The sequence below is a fragment of the Orycteropus afer genome, unplaced genomic scaffold (genome assembly GCF_000298275.1).
Source record: "Orycteropus afer afer isolate SDZICR_OR568_19922 unplaced genomic scaffold, OryAfe1.0 scaffold00018, whole genome shotgun sequence".
Taxonomy (NCBI): domain Eukaryota; kingdom Metazoa; phylum Chordata; class Mammalia; order Tubulidentata; family Orycteropodidae; genus Orycteropus; species Orycteropus afer.
In genome coordinates, this window is record NW_006921605.1 from 20214531 (window position 1) to 20240995 (window position 26465).

At 37.6% G+C, this 26465-nt stretch overlaps 1 protein-coding gene across 1 annotated transcript in view; it reads right to left on the reverse strand.

Moving 5' to 3' along the window:
- The window catches only part of TLK2 (tousled like kinase 2), a 146168-nt gene that overhangs the window by 67754 nt on the left and 51949 nt on the right, over positions 1-26465 (reverse strand). Inside the window, exons 3-6 of the mRNA XM_007959750.2 lie at positions 17393-17464; positions 14178-14247; positions 13117-13160; positions 2389-2556 (exon numbers count right to left, since the gene is read on the reverse strand). Coding sequence (XP_007957941.2) covers positions 2389-2556; positions 13117-13160; positions 14178-14247; positions 17393-17464 — 354 coding nt within the window. The remainder of the gene's footprint in view (positions 1-2388; positions 2557-13116; positions 13161-14177; positions 14248-17392; positions 17465-26465) is intronic.

Sequence of the window (26465 nt, forward strand, 5' to 3'; positions counted from 1 at the left end):
GGAGGAACGGTTGGTGAAAGGGCTGGAGGGAGGCAGCATGTCTGGCCTTGCAGTAATAGGCCTTGGGTTACTGCTGGTAATCCTGTCTTCCTCTTGTGGGATTAGAGGAGGTCAGAACATGTGGCCTCCTTGCCATTTTTGCAGCTTCCATAAAGGTTACAAGCCTGAAAACCCTAAGGGTCACTAGGAGTTGAAACTGACTCGACGGCAAATTTTTTTTTTTAATCCTTGTTCAAAATTCGTTTGGAACACTGGTGGAAGTAAGTGACTTCCAATTTTTTACAATCATAAATCCCATCACAAGAAACATCTTTGTGTAGTTTTATGGAGATAGAATTCCTGGACCCAAGGATAAGTAAAGGCAACATGGAGATCTATTACCAGCATGTTCAAATGACTGCATCAATTCACAGCCAGTATAAAATTAAGCGTGCCTCTGACCTATCCCCTACACTGACAGCTGTTCACGCTTCTCACCCCTCACCACTGATGGGGCAAAACCATGCCCTTGTTTTAGTTTTCACATCCTGATGGCTGAAGCTGAGCACTTTTGACTTTTCCCCTCCTGTAAAACTGCCTGTTTATAGTCTTTGCCTGTTTTTCTAAGAAACTGCTTGTCCTTATCTATTAGTTCACAACATTTCTTGCATATTAATGTTATCTCTTTTATAGTTTATTTTTTATAGTTTTCTTTTTTTATATTACTAAGCTTATATCCTGGCAGAAAAGCAAAGAACAAAAGTGTACCGAAGCATTTAGGTCTTTGGTTTTTCACTGCTTCCATGCTCCTTCTTTTTATCCATGATCATTTTCCTTCTCCTATCTGTAATTTCTCTCCTGTGTTAGAGTGAGAACAGTTTATCTGTCATCCCCTGGACAGCTTGAGTATACTACCTAACAGCAGTATGGTTAGCCCACATGTGCACTCACCGCAAACCTGCATTCCTGTAGCTCTTATGATAGGCTTACACTAGGGAAACAAGTTCTTGCTGATCAAAATCTTGTATATTTAACTGTGTCCACCACATGGTGGGCACTCAGTAAGTATTTGTGGAATGAACAAAAGGAACTCCCCTCAAGAAAAAGAAAGCAGTTTATAAGACAATGAAAGAACAAAAAGAAAAATAACCCACTGATTATCCAAGGTTTTACCTGGGAAAGTTAGATCTAAGGTGAAAATTTACCAAAAATTAGTGAGTAAAAAGCATATAATAATAGGGGTACAGAAGTCCTTGGGTGGCACATAAATTGTTAAGCACTCAACTCCAGCCAAGACGTTGGCGGTTTAAGCCCAACAAGAGATGTCACAGAAGACAGGTCTCGCAGTCTGCTTCTGAAAGGTCACGTAGTCTTATAAATCTATGGAGCAGTTGCCCTCTGCATACACAGCATTGCGACGAGTCAGAATTGACTCTGTACAAACTAACAACAGTAAGTGTGCATGTACGTGTGTATGTATTCATATTCTAAAGCAAAATTATAAAGAACTACTATTACATTCTCATAAAAACTATTCCACACTGCTGTCAGACCCACTCACAGAACTGATCAATTTTCCCATTTTTAAATTATGTTCTATTTCCTTTGCTATACAAGAACAAATTTATACTGTCTTCCCATAAGAAGTTTCTTTACTCCTTAATGATTAAAAATTCTTGTACTTTAATTAGAAAGAAGCAAGATGAAAGGAAAATATAGGGAGCAAAATATTCCTTGGAAAAGTAATATATCAACACTCTGAAAGGGTGAGGAAAGCAAGTATGTAAAACCTGTTGCTGTGCAGTCAATTCCAACTCACAATGACCCTACACAAGAGAGTAGAATTGCCCGAACGGGTTTCCAAGGTTGTAAATCTTTACAGAAGCAGAATGCCTCATCTTTCTCCACCAGAGCAGCTGGTGGATACAAACTGTCAACCTTTCAATTAGCAGCTCAGTGTTTAACCACTGCATCACCAGGCAGGGCTCCTTAAGTATCTAGGTAGCCCAAATACCACACTGGGGCAAACGACCAGTAAGCATGTACAGAATGTCTGTCTACACACTAAAATTTTACTTACGTGAATACTGCTTTAAATAAGTGACTGCTGCAGTTGGGAGATTTTATTTTTAATTATTAAAGTATGTTGGGTTTAGTGGGATTTGGTCTGTATTTTCTTTAGAGCAATCTAAGATTTTCCCTTCTACTGTGCACTCACTCAGACTTTGACAAAGCACTCTCTCACTGCAGCATGAACGAATGAGGACTAAGTAAAAGCACAATGCCTTCAGAAGTGATGGAGAATTAGAAATGTCATCATCTCTCTACAGAAATAATTAATCGAGTGGCATCAAGGAGCTCCAAGGCAACGACAAGGATTTGTACAAACTTAGCCTTAGTACTACTCACTGAAACAAAAGTGAAGCAGAGGCCAGCTCCCCTTTGTGCCAGCTGCTCCGTGTCAAGCCGAGGTTTTGCTAGCATCACTGACATCAGGGTGGGCAGAACGGACTGCTCCTCTGATGTCTCCTTTGGAGTGGTGCCATCTAAACCGTAAAGGGGCTGCTCCACTCGCCGCTGGAAAACACACAAATTACAAAGGAAAGAGAAGCTGAGTACTGCCAAAGTATGCAATGGGTGAAAACACAAGTTACCAAATATAAAATGAACGCTTTTTCTGTTTAAAAAAAAATAAATAAATAACTCCCTGAAAACAATTACGGAGAATATAACGTGATCACTGGATTAGAACCTATCTATAAACCTGGGTTAATATCATACTCAATCTAGGCAAATTATATTTTAATGTTCCTATATTTACATAAGGAGCTCTGGTAGCATAGTGCCTAAGGCACTTGACTGCTAACCAGAAGGCTGGCGGTTCAAACCCACCAGCCACTCCTCGGAAGGAAGGTTGGGCAATCCTACTTCCGTAGTGATACTGCCTCGGAAACCCAAGGAGGGGTCGCTATGAGTCGGGGCCGACTTGACGGCAAATAACAACAACAACAACATATTTACATAACTGAATTTGCAGATTACTTTATAGAGTCCAACAAATCAACCTCACAATACAATACCTTCAAACCTACACAGGAAATGTCATTTCCATCCTATAGGTAAATGAAGATTAAGACATTTAATTCATGACTTTATGTTAGATTTTATTTCAATATCACTCCACTATTCTCACTCCACTATACTTAGATATAAAAAGCTAAGATAAATAAAAAACAAGATCTACATTATACTAAAAGGATAATATACCACCCAATGATGTATGCTTTATTCCAGAAATGTAAGGATAGTTTATTATTAACACATTTACTAATTCATTACATCAATGCTCAAACAAACAAAAAAAAAAAAACAAACTCACTGCCATTGAGTTGAATCCAACTCATAGCGACCCCCGTGGGTTTCTGAGGAGGTAAATCTTTACGGAAGTAGACTGCCCCATCTTCATTCCACAGAGTGGCTGCTGGGTTTGAACCCACCAACCTTCTGGTTAGTAGCCAAATGCCTTAGGCATTGGTGACACCAGAGGAAAAAAAATCATGATTCTAACTATCGATGCCAAGGAGGATTCGTATATTGTTGGGCAACTCAAAAAAACAAAATATTTTTCTTTAATATAGTAAAGGGTTTCTTTCTTTTTTGGAAATCAATGTAAATATCATAGCAAACAGTACAACACTATAGATCCTTTCACTGAAGTAAGAATCAGATGAGGATACCACATTAATTTCACGATCATTCATCATTATTGTAGACGTTTCAGCCAACAGGATAAAGAAAAAAAATATGAGATATAAACATTGGAAACTATAAGATAAAAAGTGTCATTTTTGGATGATATAACTATTCACAAAGGAATCCAAGCAAATTAAGTGAAAAACTACTACAAGTAAGAGAGAGTTCAGTAAGATGGTCAAATACAAAATAAATACATAAAAACCAGTAGTATCCCCATATACCAACAATAATACAAAGTTAGAACATGTAATGGAATAAAAAACAGATTTAAAATGGTAATAATCTGTAAAACAGTTAGGCATAATCTTATACACAAGGAAAAGCTACTGCTTCATGGAAGGATGTGAAAGATGACCTAAATTAAAGGGTGGTGACATGACCCTGAACTCAAACAGGGCAAAGACATCAGATTTCTCTAAAATCCAGTGCTAAAGGTTTGTTATTTATAATTGATTGCTTGTTTTGTTTTCTCTCACATTCTTTTGAGGGTCAGATCTTTTTTGGGTTTGGAAGAATTCACAAATTAATTGTAAGGTTCACAAGTAAAACTAATCAAAATAAGTCACAGCATTTTTAATAAAGACTATCAGGGAAACCTGGCCAGGTATATAAACATACTATTAAAGCTACATTAGTTAAAACAGTATAGTACTGGTGTAAGAGCAGACAAATCAGTCAATGGTACAAAACCAAGACTCCAGAAGCAGACCTACGCACGTATATACTTTGTAACTGATGTGCATTTCAAATCAGTGGAAATTTAATTAAAAGACAGCAGGACAATGGCACAACTACTAAGGAAAAAGAAGTAGATTCATACCTTATATCATAATAAAAATTTTAAGACAAAAATATGCATAAATGTTTTTACAACCTCCTGGTTGTAAAGTACTTTTTAAACATGACATTAAAAATATGAATCATACAGGAACATTTAAGATAGCATGAAACCCATAACCCATAAAGGAAAACACTGATAAATTTGACTAACACAAATTTTACTTCAACATAAAGTTAAAAGACAAAATTACAAACAGGCAAAATTTTACAATATAAATGGCAACAAATTAACAATCTTAGTAAATAATATGCAACTACCCATCAATAAGAAAATAATCAAATGCTCCAACAGGGAAAAAACAATGGACTGAACAGCATTAAAAGAGAAATCCAAAAGACTATTAAACATATGAAAAGATGTTTAATACCACTAATAAAGAAACGCAAGTTAAAATGCGGTATTTTTTTCCTAACACAATAGCAAAGAAAACAATGATAAAGCTTCCTATCAGCAGGGTGGGCAGAAACTGGCATGCTCCAACTGCTGATCATCTGTTAGCAATTTATGTGATGACATCATAAGACCAATCTATTCTTTGACTCAAGAATTACATTTCAGGAATTGATCCTAAGGAAAAAAAATGTAGAAGTACAGCTCTATGCACAAGGACATTTATTACAACATTGCTTATTAAAAAATTACAAGAATGGAAATGAGGACATGTGTTATATGAATATACATGTATACAGGAAAAAGTTGAGAAATACTTGCCCACTAACTTCTTAAATAATAGTTTTCTGGGAAGGACTTCTACTTTACTATTTCTGAATTGTTGTACTTCCATTATCAGCATGTATCGCCCTTTAGCAGGAAAAACTAACATTTTCATTTTAGAAAATGAAAGTAAAATAAACTTATCAAAATGATTCTGACAAAGGAATCTGGCTTTTTACTCTAGCAGCAGAGTCCTCCTCAAGACCAATACTCCCAGGCACCCATATACAGCAGTTAAAATTCAGTCAGCACAGTATCTGTGATATCCACTTACAATAACATCCTCACTTCTCGGGAGGATTTATCTTTAAAGCTAAAATTAAATCAGGAGAATAATGCTGCAATACAAAAATTATTCATTCTGCCATATGTTTAATAAATATTTCCCAAAGTCTGAAACATTGCAAAATATTTCTGGAAATATGGCACACTAGGAAATCTGAACCAACCAACCTTCTCTCTTAGAAAGCAATGATGAAGACAGGATAAAATATAAAGAAAAGATTAGAAGCACTTAAGTGTTTTTAATAAAGAGTAGAGAGCTGACAAGGCATACTAAAGGAATTTAAGTGAAATTTGCAACACAAGACAGGTAAAAGCAGCTTCCTGTTGCTGTGTTACGTGCTGTCAAGCCAATTTTGACCCACGGCAACCCTATAAGACAGAGTAGAATTGCCCCATCGAGTTTCCAAGGCTGTAATCTTTTTTTTTTTTTTTTTTTTTAATTAAAAAAATAGTTTTGCAGCATTGTAATCTTCAGGAAGCAGACAGACACATCCTTCTCCAGCAAGGAGCTAGTGGACTCAAACCACCGACCTTACAGATAGCAATTGAGCACTTAACCATTACACTACCAGGGCTCCCCCAGGAGGCAAATTACCAGAGCTTTTCTCCTGCAGAGCCACTGGTAGGTTAGCAGTGAGCGCTTAAGCACTGTATCACAAAGGAACCTTCAAAAGCAGCACAGACATCACGTTTACCCTAAGGGCACCTGCAGATCTTTAATTTCCATTTCCAGGGCATCACACAGGGTAGAGGGTTCAACAGAAAACCCTATCCATTTTAAGCTGGGTCTCCAGAGGGCTAAAGTCTAAAGGAAAGCATAAACCAGAAAAAAAAAACTTTTCCCCACTCCCATGGGGCTGCAAGAACTGCTTTGGTTATTAATAAAAGCATGGGGAGAAGGTTGTTTCCTTGAGAATCGTTAACATAAGCCAAATCATTATTGTCTGGGTGGCTAAAAAAGAAAAAAAAAAAAAATATATATATAAGCTACACATTTAGTAATTTATGACAGTTTTGGAGTGGTTGTATCTCTAGGCATTTGGCACAGACAAAAATTTCCCCTGAAGGAACGCACTTTTATCCTAGGCCTCAAAGAAACTTCAACAGATAATTTTTCAAGTACGTTGAGCAGCACACAGTCAAAAATAGTGAAGCATAATCATTACTGAACATTCTGGTCAAAGATTCCATATAGAAATCCTGATCAAAAGAAGGAAAATGCAGAAAAGAACTTCAAATGCTCACTGTCTCTAGACTTTATGGAGCGACGGAGGGCGGATAAACCCCTGTAACTACTACCTTGAGATGATGTTTAAATGTTAAACCAAAAATATCCCCTGAAGTCTTCTTAAAACAGATCAATAATTTAACTAGTTAAAAAAAAAAAAAAAATGATTGTGAGGATGGTGCAGGATAGGGCAGTGTCTTGTTCTGCTGGACACAGGGTCGTTATGAGTCGTAACTGACTCAACAGCACTTAACAACAGTAAAAAAATTTAAAAAAAAAAAAGGTCTACCTTGAGCATTATGCTCTTATAAGAACTATCTATGCAGGATCAAATTGATAAACCAAGCAAGCAAAAAAGTACATTAGCAGATCTGAAAAAGAACCAAATAGAAATTAAAAAAACACATAATCAAAATAAAGAGTTCAGTGGGGTTAACAGCAAATCAGACACAACTAAAGAAATAATTTTGAAACCGAAAGCCTTCTCAAGAAGAAAGTATCCAGAATGGAACAAACAGAAAAAGACAGAAAATACAAAAATCAGGTATGATCATCAAGTGAGACAGTTTAACATGTTTAACTGGAATTTCATAAAAGGAGAAAAAAGTACACAGGACAGACACAATATCTGAAGAGACAATGTCTAATAATTTAACCAGAATTGGTGTAAGATACTAACATGCTGATTCCAGAAGCCCAACAAATTCTAAACAGGAAAGGTAAAAACGTACATCAGAGTGAAACTGCAGAACCCCAAAAATGAAGACTGTAAAAGCAGCCAGGGAAAAATAGCAAATATCTCCAAAGAAACAACAAGAAAATAAAAGCTGATTTATCAACAGTAACAATGGGAGCCAGAAGATAGTAATGATCTACTCAATTGTGTTAAAAGAAAAAAAAAAATGCCCCTCTACAAATAAACACAGCAAAAATACCTTTCAAGAAAAAGGACAAAATAAAGTAATTTCAGCAAACAAAAACCTACACATTTAATCCCCAAAAGATACATACATACTAAAGGAATACTAACGGCAGAAGGAAAGTGACTCCAGATACAAGGTCAAAATGCAAAAAGGAAAGAAGTACAAATAAAGAAGTAAACATATGAGTAAATCTAAATGAGTAATTAAAACAGCCCTAATAATATATAGGCTCAATACTATAAATAATACATGATGAAAAACTCCCACAATCATAGTAAGAGATTTGCATATATGTACCTCTCTCAGACACTGACAGCCAGAAATCAGAATATAGATTATAAACATGATTAACAAAACTGACTTAAAGGCAAAAAGAAACAATTTTGTTTAGGACTGCAGATATATGGTCAATCAAACTACAAAGAAAAGCAAATGATTCTCATAAAAATGAAAACAGTGGTTCCCTCCCAAGTAGAGGGAAGGATTCATAAGGGAAGAGCACAGAGATAATCCAGGTGCCTGGAGTATTTTACTTCTGCACCTAAGGAATGATAAGATCGTGTTAATTTTGTAAAATAATTTTCTGGAAAATTACTTTGTAAAGGGTAACAGAGTAAACATTTTAGGCTTTGAAGGCCAATGCATCATCTCTCAGTCTTCCTTGTTTCTACAACCCTTTAAAAATCAACGCCCACAGGCTACAGATTATCATCTCCTGCATGAAAATATTCACGTTTTATGTACTTTTTTTGTATTTTGGTATATTTAACAATGAAAAATACAAAAGAATCACTTGGGAGAATGAAAGTTAATGTGATTCTTTATCCAGCCATTTTTCTCTTTCAACAGCTTTGCATGCCTACTACGTGCCACAGACTAAGCCTTGGCAATGCAATGGTGATGCAAATGGCAGCTAATCAGAAAGATCGGCAGTTCAAACCCACCAGGTGCTCCTTGACAGAAAAGACCTAGAGATCTGCTCCTATAAAGAGACAGCCTAGAAAACACTATGGGACAGCTCTACTCATTCTTCTAGAGTCACCAAGTCAGAATTGACTCACTGGCCCAAACTAACAACACAGACTGAGAAACAAACAAGATATTATTCCTTCCATGCCAAGAGGGGAAAATCAGTTAAAATAATTACCTTTATGTGCTAAGTACTGTAAGAGAGAGAGGAAAAAAAAAACAATAAACAAAACAAAGCCCTTGCTCTCATGGGATTCACATTCTAGCAAAAAAAGATGAACAATGAAATTATTATATAATTAAATATATAAAATATTAAATGAAAATTCCATTAAAATTATACCTCAGCAATGATAATGAATGATGTGCAAGACACAACAATATGTAAGAATCTCACAAAAGTTATGTTGAACAAAAGAAGCTAGACACCAGAGTACATACTGTATGATTCCTTTCATATAATATAAAAAAACAGAAAAAACTCATCTAAACCATGACAACAGAGAACCCCACAGCAAGGGAGGGGGCTAACGACTAGAAGGGAGCACAAAAGGAACTCAGGGGAGCAGTACGATTTTGTTTCTTATGCTCATCACCAAGGTGTGTGCACTGTGTGAAAATTAATTAAGCTGTAGACTTCACATGTATCCTTGTCCACGCAGAAATACAAATCAATAAGAAGTGTTAAATATATATATAGAAACTAAAGATGTATATATGTCAGAGAGTGATAACTAAGACTTAAAATGAAGCAGGGTTAGGGCAGAATAAGGAGGAGGAGGGAATGCTACTTTAGGAAGGTTAGCCAGGAGAGACCTCTCAAATGAAGTAATTTTTAGCGACAACCTTGTAAAGAAATTGCAAGGCATAAGGATATTTGGGGAAAGTGTCCCTGGAAGAAGGAACAACATGTACAATGACAATGGGACAAAAGAGTGCATCACAGTGTTGAGGGAGCTGCAAGGAGCCAATGTGGCTGTGGTGGTACTCAGGAGAGAGGAACGGCAATAGGAGACGTCAGTCAGGCGGGTGGGGGACTAGACATTGTGGTGGTGGTGGTGGTGGTGGTGGTGGTGTTATGTGCCATCGAGTTGGCCTCGACTCATAGCAACCCCTCCTTGGGTTTCCAAGGAAGTATCACTATGGAAGTGGATTGCCCAACCTTCCTTCCGAGGAGTGGCTGGTGGGTTTGAGCCCCCAACCTCCAGAGCTCTTCTAAATCATGTAAGATATCAGTATAGAGAGCCAGTGGGCAGTTCTGAGCAGGGAAGTGCAAGAATCTGCCTTAACTGTTTAACAGGATCACTCGAGCCATTATATTGGAAAAAGGAGGGACAAGAGCAGAAAACAGGGAGGCCATTCTGGAGGCAAACGCAGAGAAAATAACAGAAAAGTGGTCAGACTCTGGTATATTTTAACGGAAAAACAAACAGGCTTTATTGACAGGTTAGAGTTATGGCTTAGATGATAAGAAAAAAGTGGAAAGCCTAAACTGTCATTTACCAAAACAGGGCTGATTGCAGGAAGAACAGCTTTTGTTATTGTTGCTTTCGATAGTAAAGGGGGAGCAAGAGTTGCATTTTGAACATGTTAAAAGTTCAAGTTGTCTATTAGATATGTAAATGGAAATGTCAAGGAGGGAGCTGGATATATAATTGCCAGGGAGACTGGTGCCTAAAAGAAAGGCTGGCAAGTTCATTGATACTAAAAGGTACTATGGGTACTGATCCAGGCAGCTTGGTAGATTTGGGGCACAGCATGTGGACATTCTCTTCTGGTTGCTTCTATTTTCTCAGTAAAATAAAAAACAAAGCCATCACTTGAGATAGTAGAGGGGAGGAGGGGCCGTTGGGAGGTCTGAAATGACAGAAGGATGAAATAGTCACTTAGGAAAGGGAACCTAGGGTACAGCAAGAATGGTAGGCAGGGAGGGGTACACTTGGGGTAGTGGTCAGGAAGTAAAACGAGATCGGTCAGCATGGGTGTGTGTGTGTTTTCCCAACAGTGATGAGCTGCTTGGAGACAAGCAAAGAAAAGGTGGAACGTTAGAATTAGCCAGGCTTTTCTCAGCAAGTACGATGGAGTGAAAGAGCAGGTCAAGGGAATTCAAGGTATATACATATCGGTGATTACAATAATAAACCTCAAAACCTACGCTGAGTAAGGACAAAGAGCTTCTCAGTGCAATGGAAAGCAGAAATTAAGGCTTGGTTTCTGTCCCAAAACTTAATATATACTTAGGTTTACATAATGAAGATGAGGTCCAGTCACCATTCTTATGGCTAGCAGAAATGTCTACATATCACTGAATGCATCTTCTGTCTTCAGGTAACACTTCATCTAAACTGACACACTATTAACCAATGGAAAAAAAATTCCAGAAAGAAAGGAGCAATAAACACCACTGATAAATTCTATAAAACATATTTGTCCCAAATAGATGTCTATGATCTCATTTATTTAACAAAACAAAACAAAACAAAAGCTTAGTTAGTTTAAAACTTAAGAAAATAAAGACATAGGCCTCTTGGACAGTTATCTAACAAAACTCAACCTACCAAAACAGACCTAGACAGCAAACATTTCTAACAAGTTAAAATATGGCAAGGATGACAAAATAACAGCAAACATTCTCCAGCTGAACGTTTTCATAAGTTCTTTAATAATCACAATCACTCTAATGAATGCATGTTTTTATGAGACAACAGAGGAGGAAAAAGTATGTTTTAAAATACAGAAAGCTAAATAAGCTCAAAAAGCAGTATTATCCAACTCTGCTAAGACATAGTTGTTCTTACAACTTTCCTAAAAAGAGATCAGGATGAAAACTCTTGATCTCAGAGAAATCCCTCCACCCTGTTCCCCAAGATCTCATAGCAATTAGTGGGTTTCACAGAAGTCTCGTATGGTATCAACAAATTATTCAAAGGCACTTGGGCAAATTAACATAAAACCTTACTGTAACTAGCTCAAGGTTTCTCAATCTCAGCACTACTGACATTCTGGACAAGACAGCTCTTTGTATTGGGCGGCACTCCTATTCATCACAGGATGGTATCTGCCGTTTCTTCCCTCAATTATGACAACCAAAATGTCCCTTTGGAGACAAAATTACCCCTAATTAAGAAACATTAAGTTAGCTATAATGTTGTTAAGACCTTCATATCTCACTCACAGACTGGAAACAAACCTATCTCATATCTGTGGAGCACTGAATTCCCTACTACTACATCAGTAAGTGTGCTCTGGGAAGAACACAAAAGCCATGACCTGACCAAATTAAAAAAAAAAAAGTTAAAGAACAAATAAGCTTGGCAATAAAAACCTAATGTTTGCATTAGAAACGACTACCTTGACAGAACACTGAACTGCAGCCTTCGAGACAATGTATTATACTGAGAGAATAGGGTCAGAGCTTATAAAAAAGGTTAATTTATTGATTTAGATCTGAGTCTAAGTAAGGTATTCACAGTTAATATGATGAACTTTTCTCCCTAAAGCCTCATTCCCTGTGGGTAATTAACTGAAGAGCAAGTGTGCTTGAGTGTGCCTGGGTTTCTGGCTCCTACGTGTAACAAGCATCGCATCTCTCCAGGTCAGTGCTTACCGGTAAGGGATTGGATAAGGAATGCTGCGGTGAGGATCGTGCAACTGGTGGAACACTTCTGCCAGGGCTGGTTCCTGGCCCGCTTCCCCCAGCAAACTGGCCAACAGGGAAAAATGGATATGAATAATTCAAAACAATACTATGCTTCAGATAAGGAGAGTAAAAGATTAATACACAAACAGGTCTTAATTATGTATGACCCCTTAAGTCAATACATCTTATTCTAGGGAAAAAATGCCACGTAAGTCAAATTGTGCTCTTTTTAACAAGATTTTTAAGAAGGAGTTCCAGCAGAAATCTACCAAGACATAAAGAAAACATGGCGAGAAAGCTGAATACACATGATTTGAAAGGACATGAGAGAAGAATGTTTTCCCTTCTTTTCTCAAGATACACCAAGCAGGAATACAGTGGTATAGCAGATGTTAAGTGCCTTCTTTAGAAACCACTAATGATGGGTCAGCGAGCTCATTACACGTTCCACTGGACTAAAGGGAAGAGGACAAAAGAAGAGTCCAAGTCATTCCATTTCAATCTTGGTAAGACACGAAACCTCATCTAGCCAAGACAAAGATCACCTCGTTTGTGAATTCTTATATCATCACAGACAAGACACATATTAAACAAATTTAAATTTAGGAAGCTGCAGCAGTTTCCTCTTATTGAGAGATGGGGCAGAATTAGAATGATGAAGACGGGAAAGAAAGGGAGAAGAACACAGTAAAGGCAAAATAGTCCTTTCTAAGGATTTCCATGAACTCAAGGATTTAGGTTTTAAAAAAACACTATTTTTTCCCCAAAAAATTTAACTTACCTCAAAGTAATCACTAATTTTATGTCCCCTAGGAGTGCCTTTCCCTGAAAATGAAACCAAAGTAAGTACAGTTTTTCCAATACACATATAAATCAGCATTCACTACAATGCACTATGTATTCAATAACTGCGTATGTTGCTATGAACTTAAGTGCTGGCTTTTACTCTTAACAAATGAGCCCAAATACCTGTACCCTAAGAACAGAAACAGATTCCTTCCTGTAGTAACAGACTGACTAAGCAGTGAAAAGAATTTTTCACAGCTTGCTTTAAGATTCAATCTTTCTTTTATAAAATAAATACATCAACAAAATGTACGTCATAACTGTAAATCAAAGTAAATCTACAGTCCATGCGTCCAATCCTAAACAACACCTAAGAGAAAGGAAAGCTCAAAACAAACGCATCAGAATTGAAGGCTTTATTCTGTTTCACACAAAACTTAATATGATCTTGTCATTTTGGAAGAATTTCTCCCCCAAAAGTAAAATGAATTATTTATAGATAAAAAAGAAAATAGGCAAATAGAATGGAACTTCCATTTCTTAGAATGCGGGGAATGGGGAGCCAAACCATTTAGTCTTCTTTGATTATATAAAAATATTTGGCATTATAACCATTCTGTTTAGACGTTTATTCTAGAGCGCTCCAATGTTCAACTAAGGAAGTGCCATGGAAGAACAGCTGGTGGAAAGAACAACACTACAAAAGAAACAGGTTCTGGCAGCCCATTATTAACAAACCAGCGACTTAAAGCAAGACATGGTTAAAACTCCAATGTAACCCCTTTTCTGTACAATACATGTTTAGTCTGAAGAAAAATCTGTGGTGAAAAGATCATTAACTTACAAGAGGGAAAACAAGAGTCCCCAAAGAACTGACACTGTTTTGTCAGGTGTATATCAAATGGCAAGTCTGTAATAAACAGCCTGATATTCCCTTATGGTACATAAATCTCCTTGGTTAGGAATCTCTGTATACAAACTATTTAGTGTGAGTGAGAAAATCCTATCTAAGTACATGAGAATTTAGTACTTTTATTGGTGTGAAATTATTACTACCTTGGCTAGTTTCATACGGTTCAGCTTTTCTTTTCCGGTTTCGCTGGTCATTCTGCTTTTTCTCAGGAGTCTGTGAAATACCACATACATCACAATTAGCAATTTGGTAAGTCTTTCACATTATGAAAAATAAGAGCATATGCACAAAATACATGTGTAGAGGGGGATATAACTGGCACACACAAGTCCTACAGCAGTGTCCTTCTCTTACAGCAGGGTACTAGAAAGAGCACCGGGTTTGGTATCAAAGCATATATGCAATTTGGGGCAAACTGCTTAAAACAGTAGAATCTCACTTTTCTCATCTGTAAATCAGAATTGCTGCAAAGCTTAAATGAAATATTTATCAAGCACAAATGCAGTACAAATGTCTAGCATAAAGTAATAGGCTCTCAAACAACAGCTGTTACAATATTTATACTTTAAAAGATAAAACACACCTACTCCTCACTTACCAACTATCTATCTTGTTATCCGACATTTTACATTTACAACAACAGTAAAAAATCTATTATCCGATTATTTTGTGCATTAATGCTGTTGTTGTAATGTGCCGTGGAGTTGGACCCAACGCATAGTGACCCCTCCTTGGGTTTCCAAGGCGGTTATCACTATGTAGGTAGATTGCCCAATCTTCCTTCCGAGGTGTGGCTGGAGGATTTAACCAACCAGCCTTTTGGTTAGCAGTCAAGTGCATTAGGCACTACACTACCAAAGCTCCCATTAATGCTATATAACCAAAAAACCAAACTCACTGCCGTCAAGTCGGATCTGACTCATAGCTACCCCTCCTTGGGTTTCCGAGGCAGTATCTCTACGGACGTAGATCGCCCAATCTTCCTTCCGAGGAGTGGCTGATGGGTTTGAACTGCTAGCCTTCTGGTTAGAAGTCACATGCCTTACACATTACACTGTCAGAGCTCCTTTAACGCTGTATACCTGGCAGATATGAATGCTAAGGTGTGAGGCAAGAGTAACTCTGCCTGTGATGATTAAGGTTATGCAGCACCTTGTCTGGGGCCATAATTCTCAGTAGTCTGGCAGTTATGAAATGCTATAATTTGCCAGTTATGCAATGATGTAGCCATTTTCCATTTTGTGATCTGATGTGGTCATCCCTCATTTTTGCATAAAGCCAATTTGCACATAAAGATCTGGTCTTGGAAGCTAACCATGTAGGTAAGTGAGGAGGAGGTGTAACATAAAACCGTTGGACTTGAAATTAAAAGGTTAAGAAAGACTTATAAAAAATCTGTCTTTCAACCACTGATGCTCATCTAGTAACAGATTTTTTTATTTTAATTTTTTGAATTATTTATTTAATTGCTTCTGAATGACAGAAATGGAAATTTACTAATCATATTAAGGATAAAACTTAATAGAATAATGGACCATGTGAACCCTAGTGTCCACAACCCTGAGACCAGAAGGACCAGACAGTACCTGGCTACTACTACTGACAGTTTTGAAAGAGATCACAATAGCAGGTCCTAGATAGTGGGGAAAAAAATGTGGAACAAAGCTCCATACCATAAAAAATACCAGACTTCCTGGCCTGATAGAGACTGTGGAATCCCCAAGAGTATGGTCCTTAGGCACCATTCAAGCCTGAAAGTGAACTCACTCCCATGGCTCAACTTTCAGCCAAAAGACAGACAGGCCTATAAGGTGAGCAGTAACACCAGGAAGGTACTCATTCGTTAGAACAATCAACCACATGAGATCAGAAGGGAAGCATGTGCCCAGAGTTCAGAAGGCAGGAAGGGACAGGAAAGAAGGACAAAAGGAAACAGTAATAAACATAGAGAGGAAGTAGGCAGAGTGTTATTACATTGTGGGGATTGTAATCAATATTACAAAACAAAATGTGTATGAATTGTTAATGGAAAACCAATTTGCTCTGTAAATGTTCACCCAAATCACAATTTTAAAAAATTTTAATTGAATAAAAAAAGGATAAAACCTAAATGTCTTCATGTCTCTAATCCCCTTTCTTTTTCACTTTCAATCCAGTTTATAAAACCTATACTATCTTCTTTTAAAGTCATATCAACATCAACTGCCTATATGCAACAGAAGAAATACCAAGCTCCAAACTCACTGCCATCAAGTCAATTCTGACTCATAAAGACCCCCATTAGGTTTTTAAGATTGCAAATCTTCACAGAAGTGGACTGCCTCATCTTTCTTCCATGGAGCGGTTGGTGGTTGGCAGCCAAATGCCTTAACTACTACACTACCAGGAAGAGATACAGGGATCTATAAAAACTTTTTAAGTTTTCAGTAGCCTCTATTCATATACAAGGAGCCCTGTTGGTGCAGTGGGTAAGCACTTTAGGACCATTTCTAGAGGCTTTGAATGATGGTTTTGTTTTTTCAAATAAGTTTCACCGGTTTCATTCTGGAGTAGGTCAGCAGAGCTTCCTGTGATACAATGCTAGAATTGAAGTCTTGTACCTTTGTTGTTTGAGCTAACTCTTGGCTACTAACTGAAAGGCTGAAGGCTTGAACCTACCAGTTGCTCCGTAGGAAAAAGATGTGGAAGTCTGCTTCTATAAAGATTACAGCCGTAGAAACCCTATGGGGCGGTTTCACCCTGTGCTATCGGGTCACTATGAGTCATAAATCGACTCAAAAGACAATAGATATACATTTGTATTTCAATTTGAAAACAGACAAAAAGAAACAGGTGAGCTTAAACCCAATCCCCAAAACAAATTATCTCCAAAATCAATCAACTTGCTCCAACTTCTTTTGACTTCTCTAAGTGCAAAGTTGGTGGCTACAGATTTAGACTCATATTCACGTAGCCAGGTTACCTGCTTAATAATAATTAAAAAATAAAAACACTGAACTTCCGTTTAACCAGCAAACAAAATCACCTTCAAATTCTATTATTAACGTTAACCAGGCTACAATGACCCATTTTGTTGAACAAATGTTAAAACTCAAGGGCACTTACTAATTCAGCTACAACTACAAATGTCTGCCTTTTATTGATGGCCAACTATACACACATACAACACCCATACATGATTACAATAATAAAAACCCTTCAGATCCAAGCACAGTTACATAGATGCAAACAGTGTACAACTCAAAGGGTCACCATTTACACAGACTATAACTGTAACCACTAGAGTTATGCAGTGCTATCTTTTAACCCAGACTGAAAGTGTGAGAATATGAACTCATGTAATGAATTGGCTTCTTACCTCTACTTCTTTATCACTCAAGGACCCCACGCTGCACAAGCTCTGATTGGAAGACTCACTATTGAGTGGCCCCTGGAAAGGAAAAGAAAAAATGATTTAAAAGCAAATCTAATTGAAGATAAAAGCAAAACTGAGAGGAAGAAATCTGCTGATTTTTACAACTAAATCAGGTCAAAGAAGTCAAGAGTTAACTGCAACAATACCAAGCCAATTTGAAAAGAACTCAGTCACCTACAGCTCTGTGTCCCCCATGTTAAAATTCTCTAGATGCTACCTGCAGCTTTCCTTCTAGAAATAGCTGGAATGTAGAAAATTCATTCAGAAAAAATTAGCATGGGAAATAAATTCTCATGTCCTCTTGCATCATACAATTATCTGAAAGTTGGGTGTTGAGGAGTATGTTACAGTTCTGGACTTCTCAAAGAGGGGTGTCAGAGAGCAAAATGAAGCAAACGCTATTCTGAGGCATGCCTTAGTGAGATGTGAGTCCTAGCACAAACAAAGGTACAAGAGTTCAATTCCAGCTTTATACCATGAGGAACTCTGCTGACCCACTTCAGAATGAAACTGGTGAAAATTACTTTTAAAAATAAATCAAAACCATCATTCAAAGCCTCTAGAAATGGTCCTAAAGGAAAAGAGAAATGCAGAAATATCTAGTCAAGAAAATCTACAAAAAAAGAAACATAAGGAAAGCTAAGTCTGTGGTATTTAAAAAGACCACACCCTTTTTCCTTATCCTTTAGCTCAATGGGACTCCTCCACTCAAGACTGCTTCAGCCAAGAACACAGGGCTCCCTCTCCTCCCAGCTCCCAGCCAGGGGCTTTCTTCTCAGGGAGAGCAGGGCTACAGGCGAGTACAGCAAAGAAGTTGGGACTCCCTTTTTCTACCCAACATCTACTTAAAAAATGAAACCTCTACACTGGACTTCTTGTGCTGAAAATACTGGCAGCCCTGACATAGCTCTGCAAGCCCTTCTCCCAGTTTAAGGTGGTGGTCCCAGGCCAGCAGAGGCAAGCCAGAGGGGACTGATGACCCCCTCCCCAACCAAGCACTCAGCTCCTAGAGCAGGGTGTTAACTCAGAAAGAAGCTTGCCAATGTCCCATCCTTAGCTCCAGAACACTGACTCAGAGAGTGCCTGAGGAGAGAAACAATACAAAACCCACTGCCATCTAGTCTAGTCTGACTCATAGGGACCCTCAGGGGTTTCTGAAAAGCAGTACATCTTTAAAGAAGTAGATTGCCCCATCCTTCCCCAGAGTGTCCGCAGAGGGGCTGGTGCTTTTGAACTGTGCCTTAAGCACTGCGCCACCAGAGAGAAGCAGGCCTGAAAACAGGTAAGCTCCTCATCTCTTACCAAAGGAACTTCATTTGCAACACAGTGTGGAGAAGTTTTAGTGTGAGGCAATAGGGAGAAGATGTATGGATTTTCTTTTTTTAATGATTCCATTTTTGCTGTTGTTGTCGAGAATATACACAACAGAACATACACCAATTCAACAATATCTAAAGTACAATTCAGTGACAAACTAGTAACATTCTTTGAGTTGTGCAACCATTCTCACCCTGCTTTTCCAAGCTGTTCTTCCCCCATTAATATAAACTTAATGCTCCTTAAGCTTCCTTTCTATTGGGAATGACTCTTGTCAGTTTGGTCCCATACAAACAGATCTTAAAAGACTACAATGCTCAGGGCAGATACTCTTTACTAGATAAGTTAAACTATTGTTTGCTTTGAAGAAGACTTTAAGGAATATTTTTGGTTTAAGGTTCGGAGATTATCTCAGGGCTGTAGTTCCAGTGGTTCATCCAACCTTTATGGCTCCAGGAAGTCTGGGGTCCATGAGCATTTAAATTCTGTTCTACATTCTCCCCCTTTTGATCAGGATTCTTCTACTGAATCTTTGATCAAAATGTTCATTAATGGTAGCCAGGCACCATTCAGTTCTTTTGATCTCATAGCAAAGGAGGCAATTAGTCACACTTTTATTTCCTCCTCCCATTCCTGACTCTTCTTCTTCTGTTGCTCCAAGCAAAGAGAGACCAATTGTTGTACCTTGGATTATCACAAAGCCAAGACTATAGACCAGCTAGTTTTCATAAGAAAACCAGGGAATAAGACAGTTGGGAACATCCCTCAGAGGATCAGAACAAGTATCAAGCACTGACCTCAGAAACTATTCTTTGCAAGATGCCATGATCTGATTAGATTATTTTTGGAGAAACTTAAGTTCCCAGGCATTTTAGGAGCTCTGGTAGCATAGTGCCTAAGGCACTTGACTGCTACTCAGAAGGCTGGTGGTTCAAACCCACCAGCCACTCCTCGGAAGGAAAGTTGGGCATCTACTTCCGTAGTGATACTGCCTCAGAAACCCAAGGAGGGGTTACTATGAGTCGGGTGGGACTCAACTGCACACAACAACAACAACAGGCATTTTTGAAAACAATAGAACAGGAAGAACAATTAGTGGAGTTTAACAGCTGGGTGAGATCAGAAAAAGAGTGGGACTCTTTGATGCTGCACCTCAGAGAAGTTCACCTTTGAATATGCCCAACCAGGTCCACTACCATCCTAGGGTGGGCATATTCAAAGGTGAACCTCTCTGAGGTACAGCATCAAAGACTAAACACTGTAGTGGGTAAAACAGACTTCACTAAAATAATCCAGCCAGTTACTAAGCAATAAACAAGTAAATAACAGTAACTAAAGTGGGGGTGAGAAGGCAGTACCCAGAGTTATTATATTATTGAAAATATCCTGTGAGGTGCAGTGAGCTACTTAATATGGCCCTTCTAGCCAGTCTTTGTGACTCCCACCAGATGAGTAGGTGGGACTATGCAAATGTGAAGTGTCTGTGTCCCACCAAGGGGACTGGATAGCTTGTTAATAATGTAAATAAAGGGAAGCTGCAGAGTCTCTGGCAAAATAAATAAATTTTGTAAACAAATAAATAAATAATGTAAATAAGGTACATGGCGCCCTGTGTGAGCAAGACCATGCAATTAAGATGTACGGAACTGTAACATGCAGAGTGTTCAGTTTTATCATTCCACTAGGCATGAGCAACTCCAGAAGTAGAAAGGGGGATCTCACTACCCCCAAGAAAGAAGAGCCAGGAGTGAAGCGTGTGTCCTTGAACCCAAAATCCCTTGCTCAATCTCCTTGACCCAGGAGACAAAGAGAGGCATTGCTGAGACAGATGAGAGACATGGGAGACTATGGGAGACAATGAGAAGCAGAGGCAACAGAATCAAGACATTAGCATGATACAGAGCAGTGGGCTTCCCAGCCCACTAAGCAAGAAAGCTGAGTGCCCTCAGGCAAAAGGCTTACTGGTATAGTGGGGTCCCTTTCTAGGCAGCCTTCTGTAGAGCTAAAGAACTTTGCAACACTTGCCTGAGCAGGGAAGAGGCCAGGCCGAGGGCCCGAGGGCCACACAGAAACCTGCCTTTGGGCACAGCTGAGGGGAAGATGTTCTGATGAAAGAACTGGATCCTGAGTCATTTTTTATCCTGAATTGTAACCTGTCACTTCCCTAATAAATCCCATAATCATGAGTATTGTCTGTGTGGCCACTGTAATGCATTACTGTACCTAGGAGAGAAGCAGAGTGCTGTTGGTTAGTGTCAGAAGTAGCAAGAAGGCTGAAGGGTGGTGACATGTCTGACTTCCACCTCATAGGTCACTGATACTGAAGGTGATTATCTCTCCCACTCATGAAGTTAGAAAAGGTCACACAATGACACCCTCACACCTTTTTGTATCCAGTTTCCAACAAAAAGATCATGAGGCATGGAAAGAAACATGAAGTATGAGCCATAAAATGGAAAAAAGCAGGCAAGAGAAATTTTCTGTGAGAACCACCAGATACTGGGTTGGAATAGGCCGTTATAAGTACGTTCAGAGCACTAAATTAAATCATCATTAAAGAAGCAAAGGAAGGTATAATGAAAACATCACATTAAACAGAGACTATAAAGAAAGAAAAACTTTTTTAAAGAACCAAATGGAAATTCTAGTGTTGAAAAAGTACAGTAACTCTAGTAAAAAATTATCAGTGGGGCTCAAAAGTAGATTTGACTTGGAGAAAGAAACAAATTAGTGAACATGAAGATAAATCAACAGAAATTATGCAAGCTGAAAAACAATAAAAAGAACGAAGAAAAATGAACAGAGCCTCACAGAAATGTTGGACACCATCAAGCAGAACAACATACATGTAATGGGAATACCAGAAGGAGAGGGGAGAGATGAAAGAGGAGAAAAAACACTCAAAAAAGTTATGGCAGAAAACTTCCCACATTTTTTGAAAAACAATCATCTACAAATTTAGCAAGCTCAATGAACTCTGAGTAGGATAAATACAAAGAGACTCACAAACAGACACATTATAGGGCAAATGTTGAGAGTCAAAGACAAGGAGAAAATATTGAAAGCAGAAAGAAGAACCTCATTGCTTAAAACCCAAAAAATCAAACCCAATGCCATTAAATCAATTCTGACCCACAGTGACCCTCTAGGACAGAACAGAACTATTCTACAGGGTTTCCAAGGTTGTAAATCTTGGAAGCAGACTATGACATCTTTCTCCCAATGGAGTGAATGGCAGGTTCAAACAGCTGACCTCTTGGTTAGCAGCGAAGCACTTTAACCACTGTGCCACCATGACTTTTCCACTGCTTATGGAGACCCCAAAGGCTGGTGTCTCAGCAGAAATAATGGAGGCTAGAGAGCAGTGGAATAACACATTAAAAATACTCAATGAATATCTGTCACCCAACAATCTTATATCCATCAAAGCTATGCTTCTAAAACAAAACTGAAATAAAGACTTTCCCAGATAAATGAAACCTGTGAGAATACTTTGCTAGCAGATCCACCTTACAAAAATTACTAAAGGAAGTACTTAAAATGATGAAAACAAATGGCCCAAGACAGTAATCTGAATCCACATGAATAAACAAAGAGCATGAGTAAAGGTATTTACGTAATTATGAAAATCACCATAAATGCAATTTTTTTCTTCTCATAACTAATTTTAAAAGCAACTGTATAAAACAACACATACATAATGTATTGTTATTGTGTATATATTACATATACATATATTACATATATTTAATATGTACATAATATATAAAAATGTGAAATATATGTTATGCATTTGCCAATAACAGCACAAAGGAGATGGGTGAGAGCAAATCTGTAACAGGCTAAGAAAATGAACACAGATGGTAAAGTAATAATTCTAACAATATATTGTTGGGTTTGTAACATTAATATAAGCACATCACACAGAAAGTGAGGGGAAGGAAATAAAGCTATATACGGTAATATTTCTATTTATCACTAGAATTGAGCTTCTATTAATCTGAAGCAAATCCCAGTATGTCTAGATGTGAGAAACTCTAGAGCTACTATTGAAACAAAACATTCGAGAAGACAGAGTAAAATAATAATAAAGAAATTAAAATGCTACATTAGAAAATATTCCCTTAATGCAAAAAAAAAAAATAAAAAAGGCAGTAACGTAGGAATAGAGGAAGAAAAAAAGACATGAGACATAAAAATAAAAATGGCAGACTTAAATTCAACTACATTAATAATACATAACTGTAAATGGATTAAATAGTACAATTAAAAGACAAATAATGTCAGACTGGATAAAAAACATGATCCAATTATATGCTGTCTACAGGAGACATACTTTAGATTAAAGACACAAACAGATTTAACAGAAAGGAAAAAAATGTATCATGCAACCAGCAACCACAGGATTAGAGGGTTTATGGTACTGAAACTGATTCAAAACAAATAAAAAGTTTGAACAGACTTAAAAGCAAGAGGTTAAATTAATAATCAAAAAACTACCCACAAAGAAAATCCCAGGTCCAGACAGTTTTACTATTGAATTCTCCCAAGCATTTGAAGAAAAAGTAATGCTCACTAACTCTTCCAAAAAACAGAACTCATTTTATGAGGCCAGTATTACCCAGATATCAAAACCAGACACTAAAAAGAAAATTATAGACCAATATCTCTTATGACTATACATGCAAAAATCCTCACCAAAATAACAATAAACGAAATTCAGCAATACATAAATAGAATTACATACCATGACAAAGTGGATTTATCCCAGGGATGCAAAGTTAACTTAACATTCAAAACTCAGTTAATATAGCATTATCAACAGAATAATAATAATAATAATAAAGCACATGATCATGTCAACAGAAAACAGTGAGAAAACATAATACCTTTTCATGAGAAAAATACTCAACAAACTTCCTCAACATGATAAAGGACATCTATGAAAACAGCTAACACCATACTTAATGATGAAAGAATGGCACTCCTAAGATCAGGCAAAACCCAAGGATATACACTCACCACTTCCATTCAACAGTCTTTGGGAGATTCTAGTCAAGCAACTAGGCAAGAAAAAAGAAGTAAAAGGTGTCTAGACTGAAAAAGAAGAAGTAAAACTCTATTCACAGATGACACAATCTATTATATAGAAATTCCTAAGGAATCAACTTTAAAAAAAATTAAATTAAAACTAATACATGAACCCAGCAAGGTTGTAAGCTAGAAGATCAATGCACAATAATCAACTGTATTCCTCATCACTTGCAACAACCAACCTAAAAATGAAATTAAGAAAAGAATTCTACTCATAATAGCATGAAAAAGAACAAAATACTTAGGAAATAAATTTAACAAAAGAAATGCAAAACTTAATACTCTGAAAACTACAAAACACTGTTCAAAGAAACTTTAAAAAGAAACTGAAAAACATCCCATGTTCATGGATCAGAAAACTAAACAGGATGATAATATTCCCCAAACTGATTTATAGACTCAACACAATCCCCTTTTGGAATCCCAACTGACTTTCTAGAAATTTACAAGCAGATTCTAGAATTTTCATATGGAATTGCAAAGAATCCAATATAGCCAAAACAATTCTGAAAAAGAACATAGGAGGACTCACATGCCCCAGTTTCAAAATTTACTACAAAGCAGCTGTAGTTAAAATAGTATGAATGACACTAGTATAAGGATAGATACATAAAAAAATGGAACAGATTTCAGAGTCCAAAAGAAACCTATACATCTGTGGTTAACTAACTCATGACAAGGGTGCCAAGACCATTCAATAGGAAAAGAATAACCTTCTCAACAAAGGGTGCTGGAAAATTGGACAGCCATGTGCAAAAGAGTGACATTAGACCCAACACCTCATACTATATACACAAATAAACTCAAAATACACCAAAGACCTAAATGTAAGGGCTAAATCTTAATAACTCTGGATTTGGCAATGTATTCTTAGATATTTCACCAAAGTGAGAACAAGAAAAGAACAACAGATACACTGGACCTCATCAAAATTAAAGAATTTGGGCTTCAAAGACACCACAAAAAAAAAAAAAAGTGAAAAGGCATTTCTTAGCCACAACCAAGCACCTTGATGGGCTGAATCACTGGGCATGGGTGCTTAAGACCACAGTCTCAGGGACATCTAGGTCAACTGGCATAACACAATGTTCTACACATCCTATTGTGGTGAGTAGCTACTGGGGTCTTAAAAGCTTGCAAGTGGCCATCTAAGGTGCAGCTATTGTCTCTTCCTATCCAGGGCAAAGAAAAGTGAAGAAAATCAAAGACTTGAGGAAAAATAGTCCAAAGGACTAATGGACCACATGAACCACAGCCTCTACTAGACTGAGACCAAAAGAATTAAATGGTGCCCAGCTACTGACCATTCTACTCAGGATCACAATAGAAGTTCCTGTACAGAGTAGGAGAAAAATGTAGAACAAAATTCAAAATCATTAAAAAACACCAGACTGATAGAGACTGGTAGAATCCCTAAGACTATAACCCTTTAACACACCCTTCAAACCTGGAACTAAATCTACCCTTGGGGAATCTTCTTTCAGTCAAACAATATACAGGCCTATAAAGTGAACAGAAATATCTGTGAGGAAGGTATTCCTCAGAACAATTAACTATATTAGACCAAAAGGGCAATATTTGCCCAAAAACAAAGCTCTGGAGGCAGAAAGGGGCAGGAGAGATGGATGAATGGAAATGGAGAAGACAGGGAGAAAATGGGAAGAGTCCTGTTAGATTGAGGGGATTGCAACTAATGTCATGAAACAAAACGTATATAAATTATTGAATGGGAAACTAATGTGCTCTGTAAACATTCACCCAAATCACAATAAAATCTTAAAAAAACTGTTATCAAAGCTTCTAGGTTCCCTGTGACTCGATTTTCAGCCAAACGACAGGCCTATGAGGTGAACAGTAATACCAGGAAGGTATGCTCTCATCAGAACAACCAACCATATGAAATCAAAAGGACATTTGCCCAGGGATAAAGCTAAGAAGGCAGGAAGGGGTCGGAAAGAAAGACAAAGGGAAATGGGAAAAACAGGGAAGATATGGGTAGAGTGCTATTACTTTGTGGAGATTATAACGAACATCACAAAACAAAATGTGCATTGATTGCTGAATGGAAAACCAATTTGCTCCGTAAACTTTCAATGAAGTCACTGGGAAAAAAAAAAAAGCTGCTAGGCTCCCCCCTCACTCTTTTGCACCTATTGCATAAAACAAAATAAAACTTTGTAAATAAAATAGTATGCTTGAAGAAGGAAAAAAAAAAAAAAATAAAAAGGCAACCCACAGAATGAGTTTGCAAATATTTATTACTCATATCTAATAAAGAGCAACACCAATGGAAGCAGCAGTCAAGCCATCAGATGATGTATCGCATTGGGCCAATCTGCTGTAAAAGCCCTCTTTCAATGGCTGAAGAGCAAAGATGTTTCTTTGAAGACTAAGGTGCGCTTAACCCATGCCATGGTATTTTCAATCGCCTCATACGTATGAGAGAGCAGGACAATGAATAAGGAAGATCAAAGAAGAGTTTTTGCTTTTGAGTTGTGGTGCTGGCGAAGAATGCTGAAGTACAGTGGTCTGCTAAAACAACTAACAAATATGTCCTGGAGGAAGTACAGCCGGAATATTCTTGGAAGCGAGAATGGCCAGACTT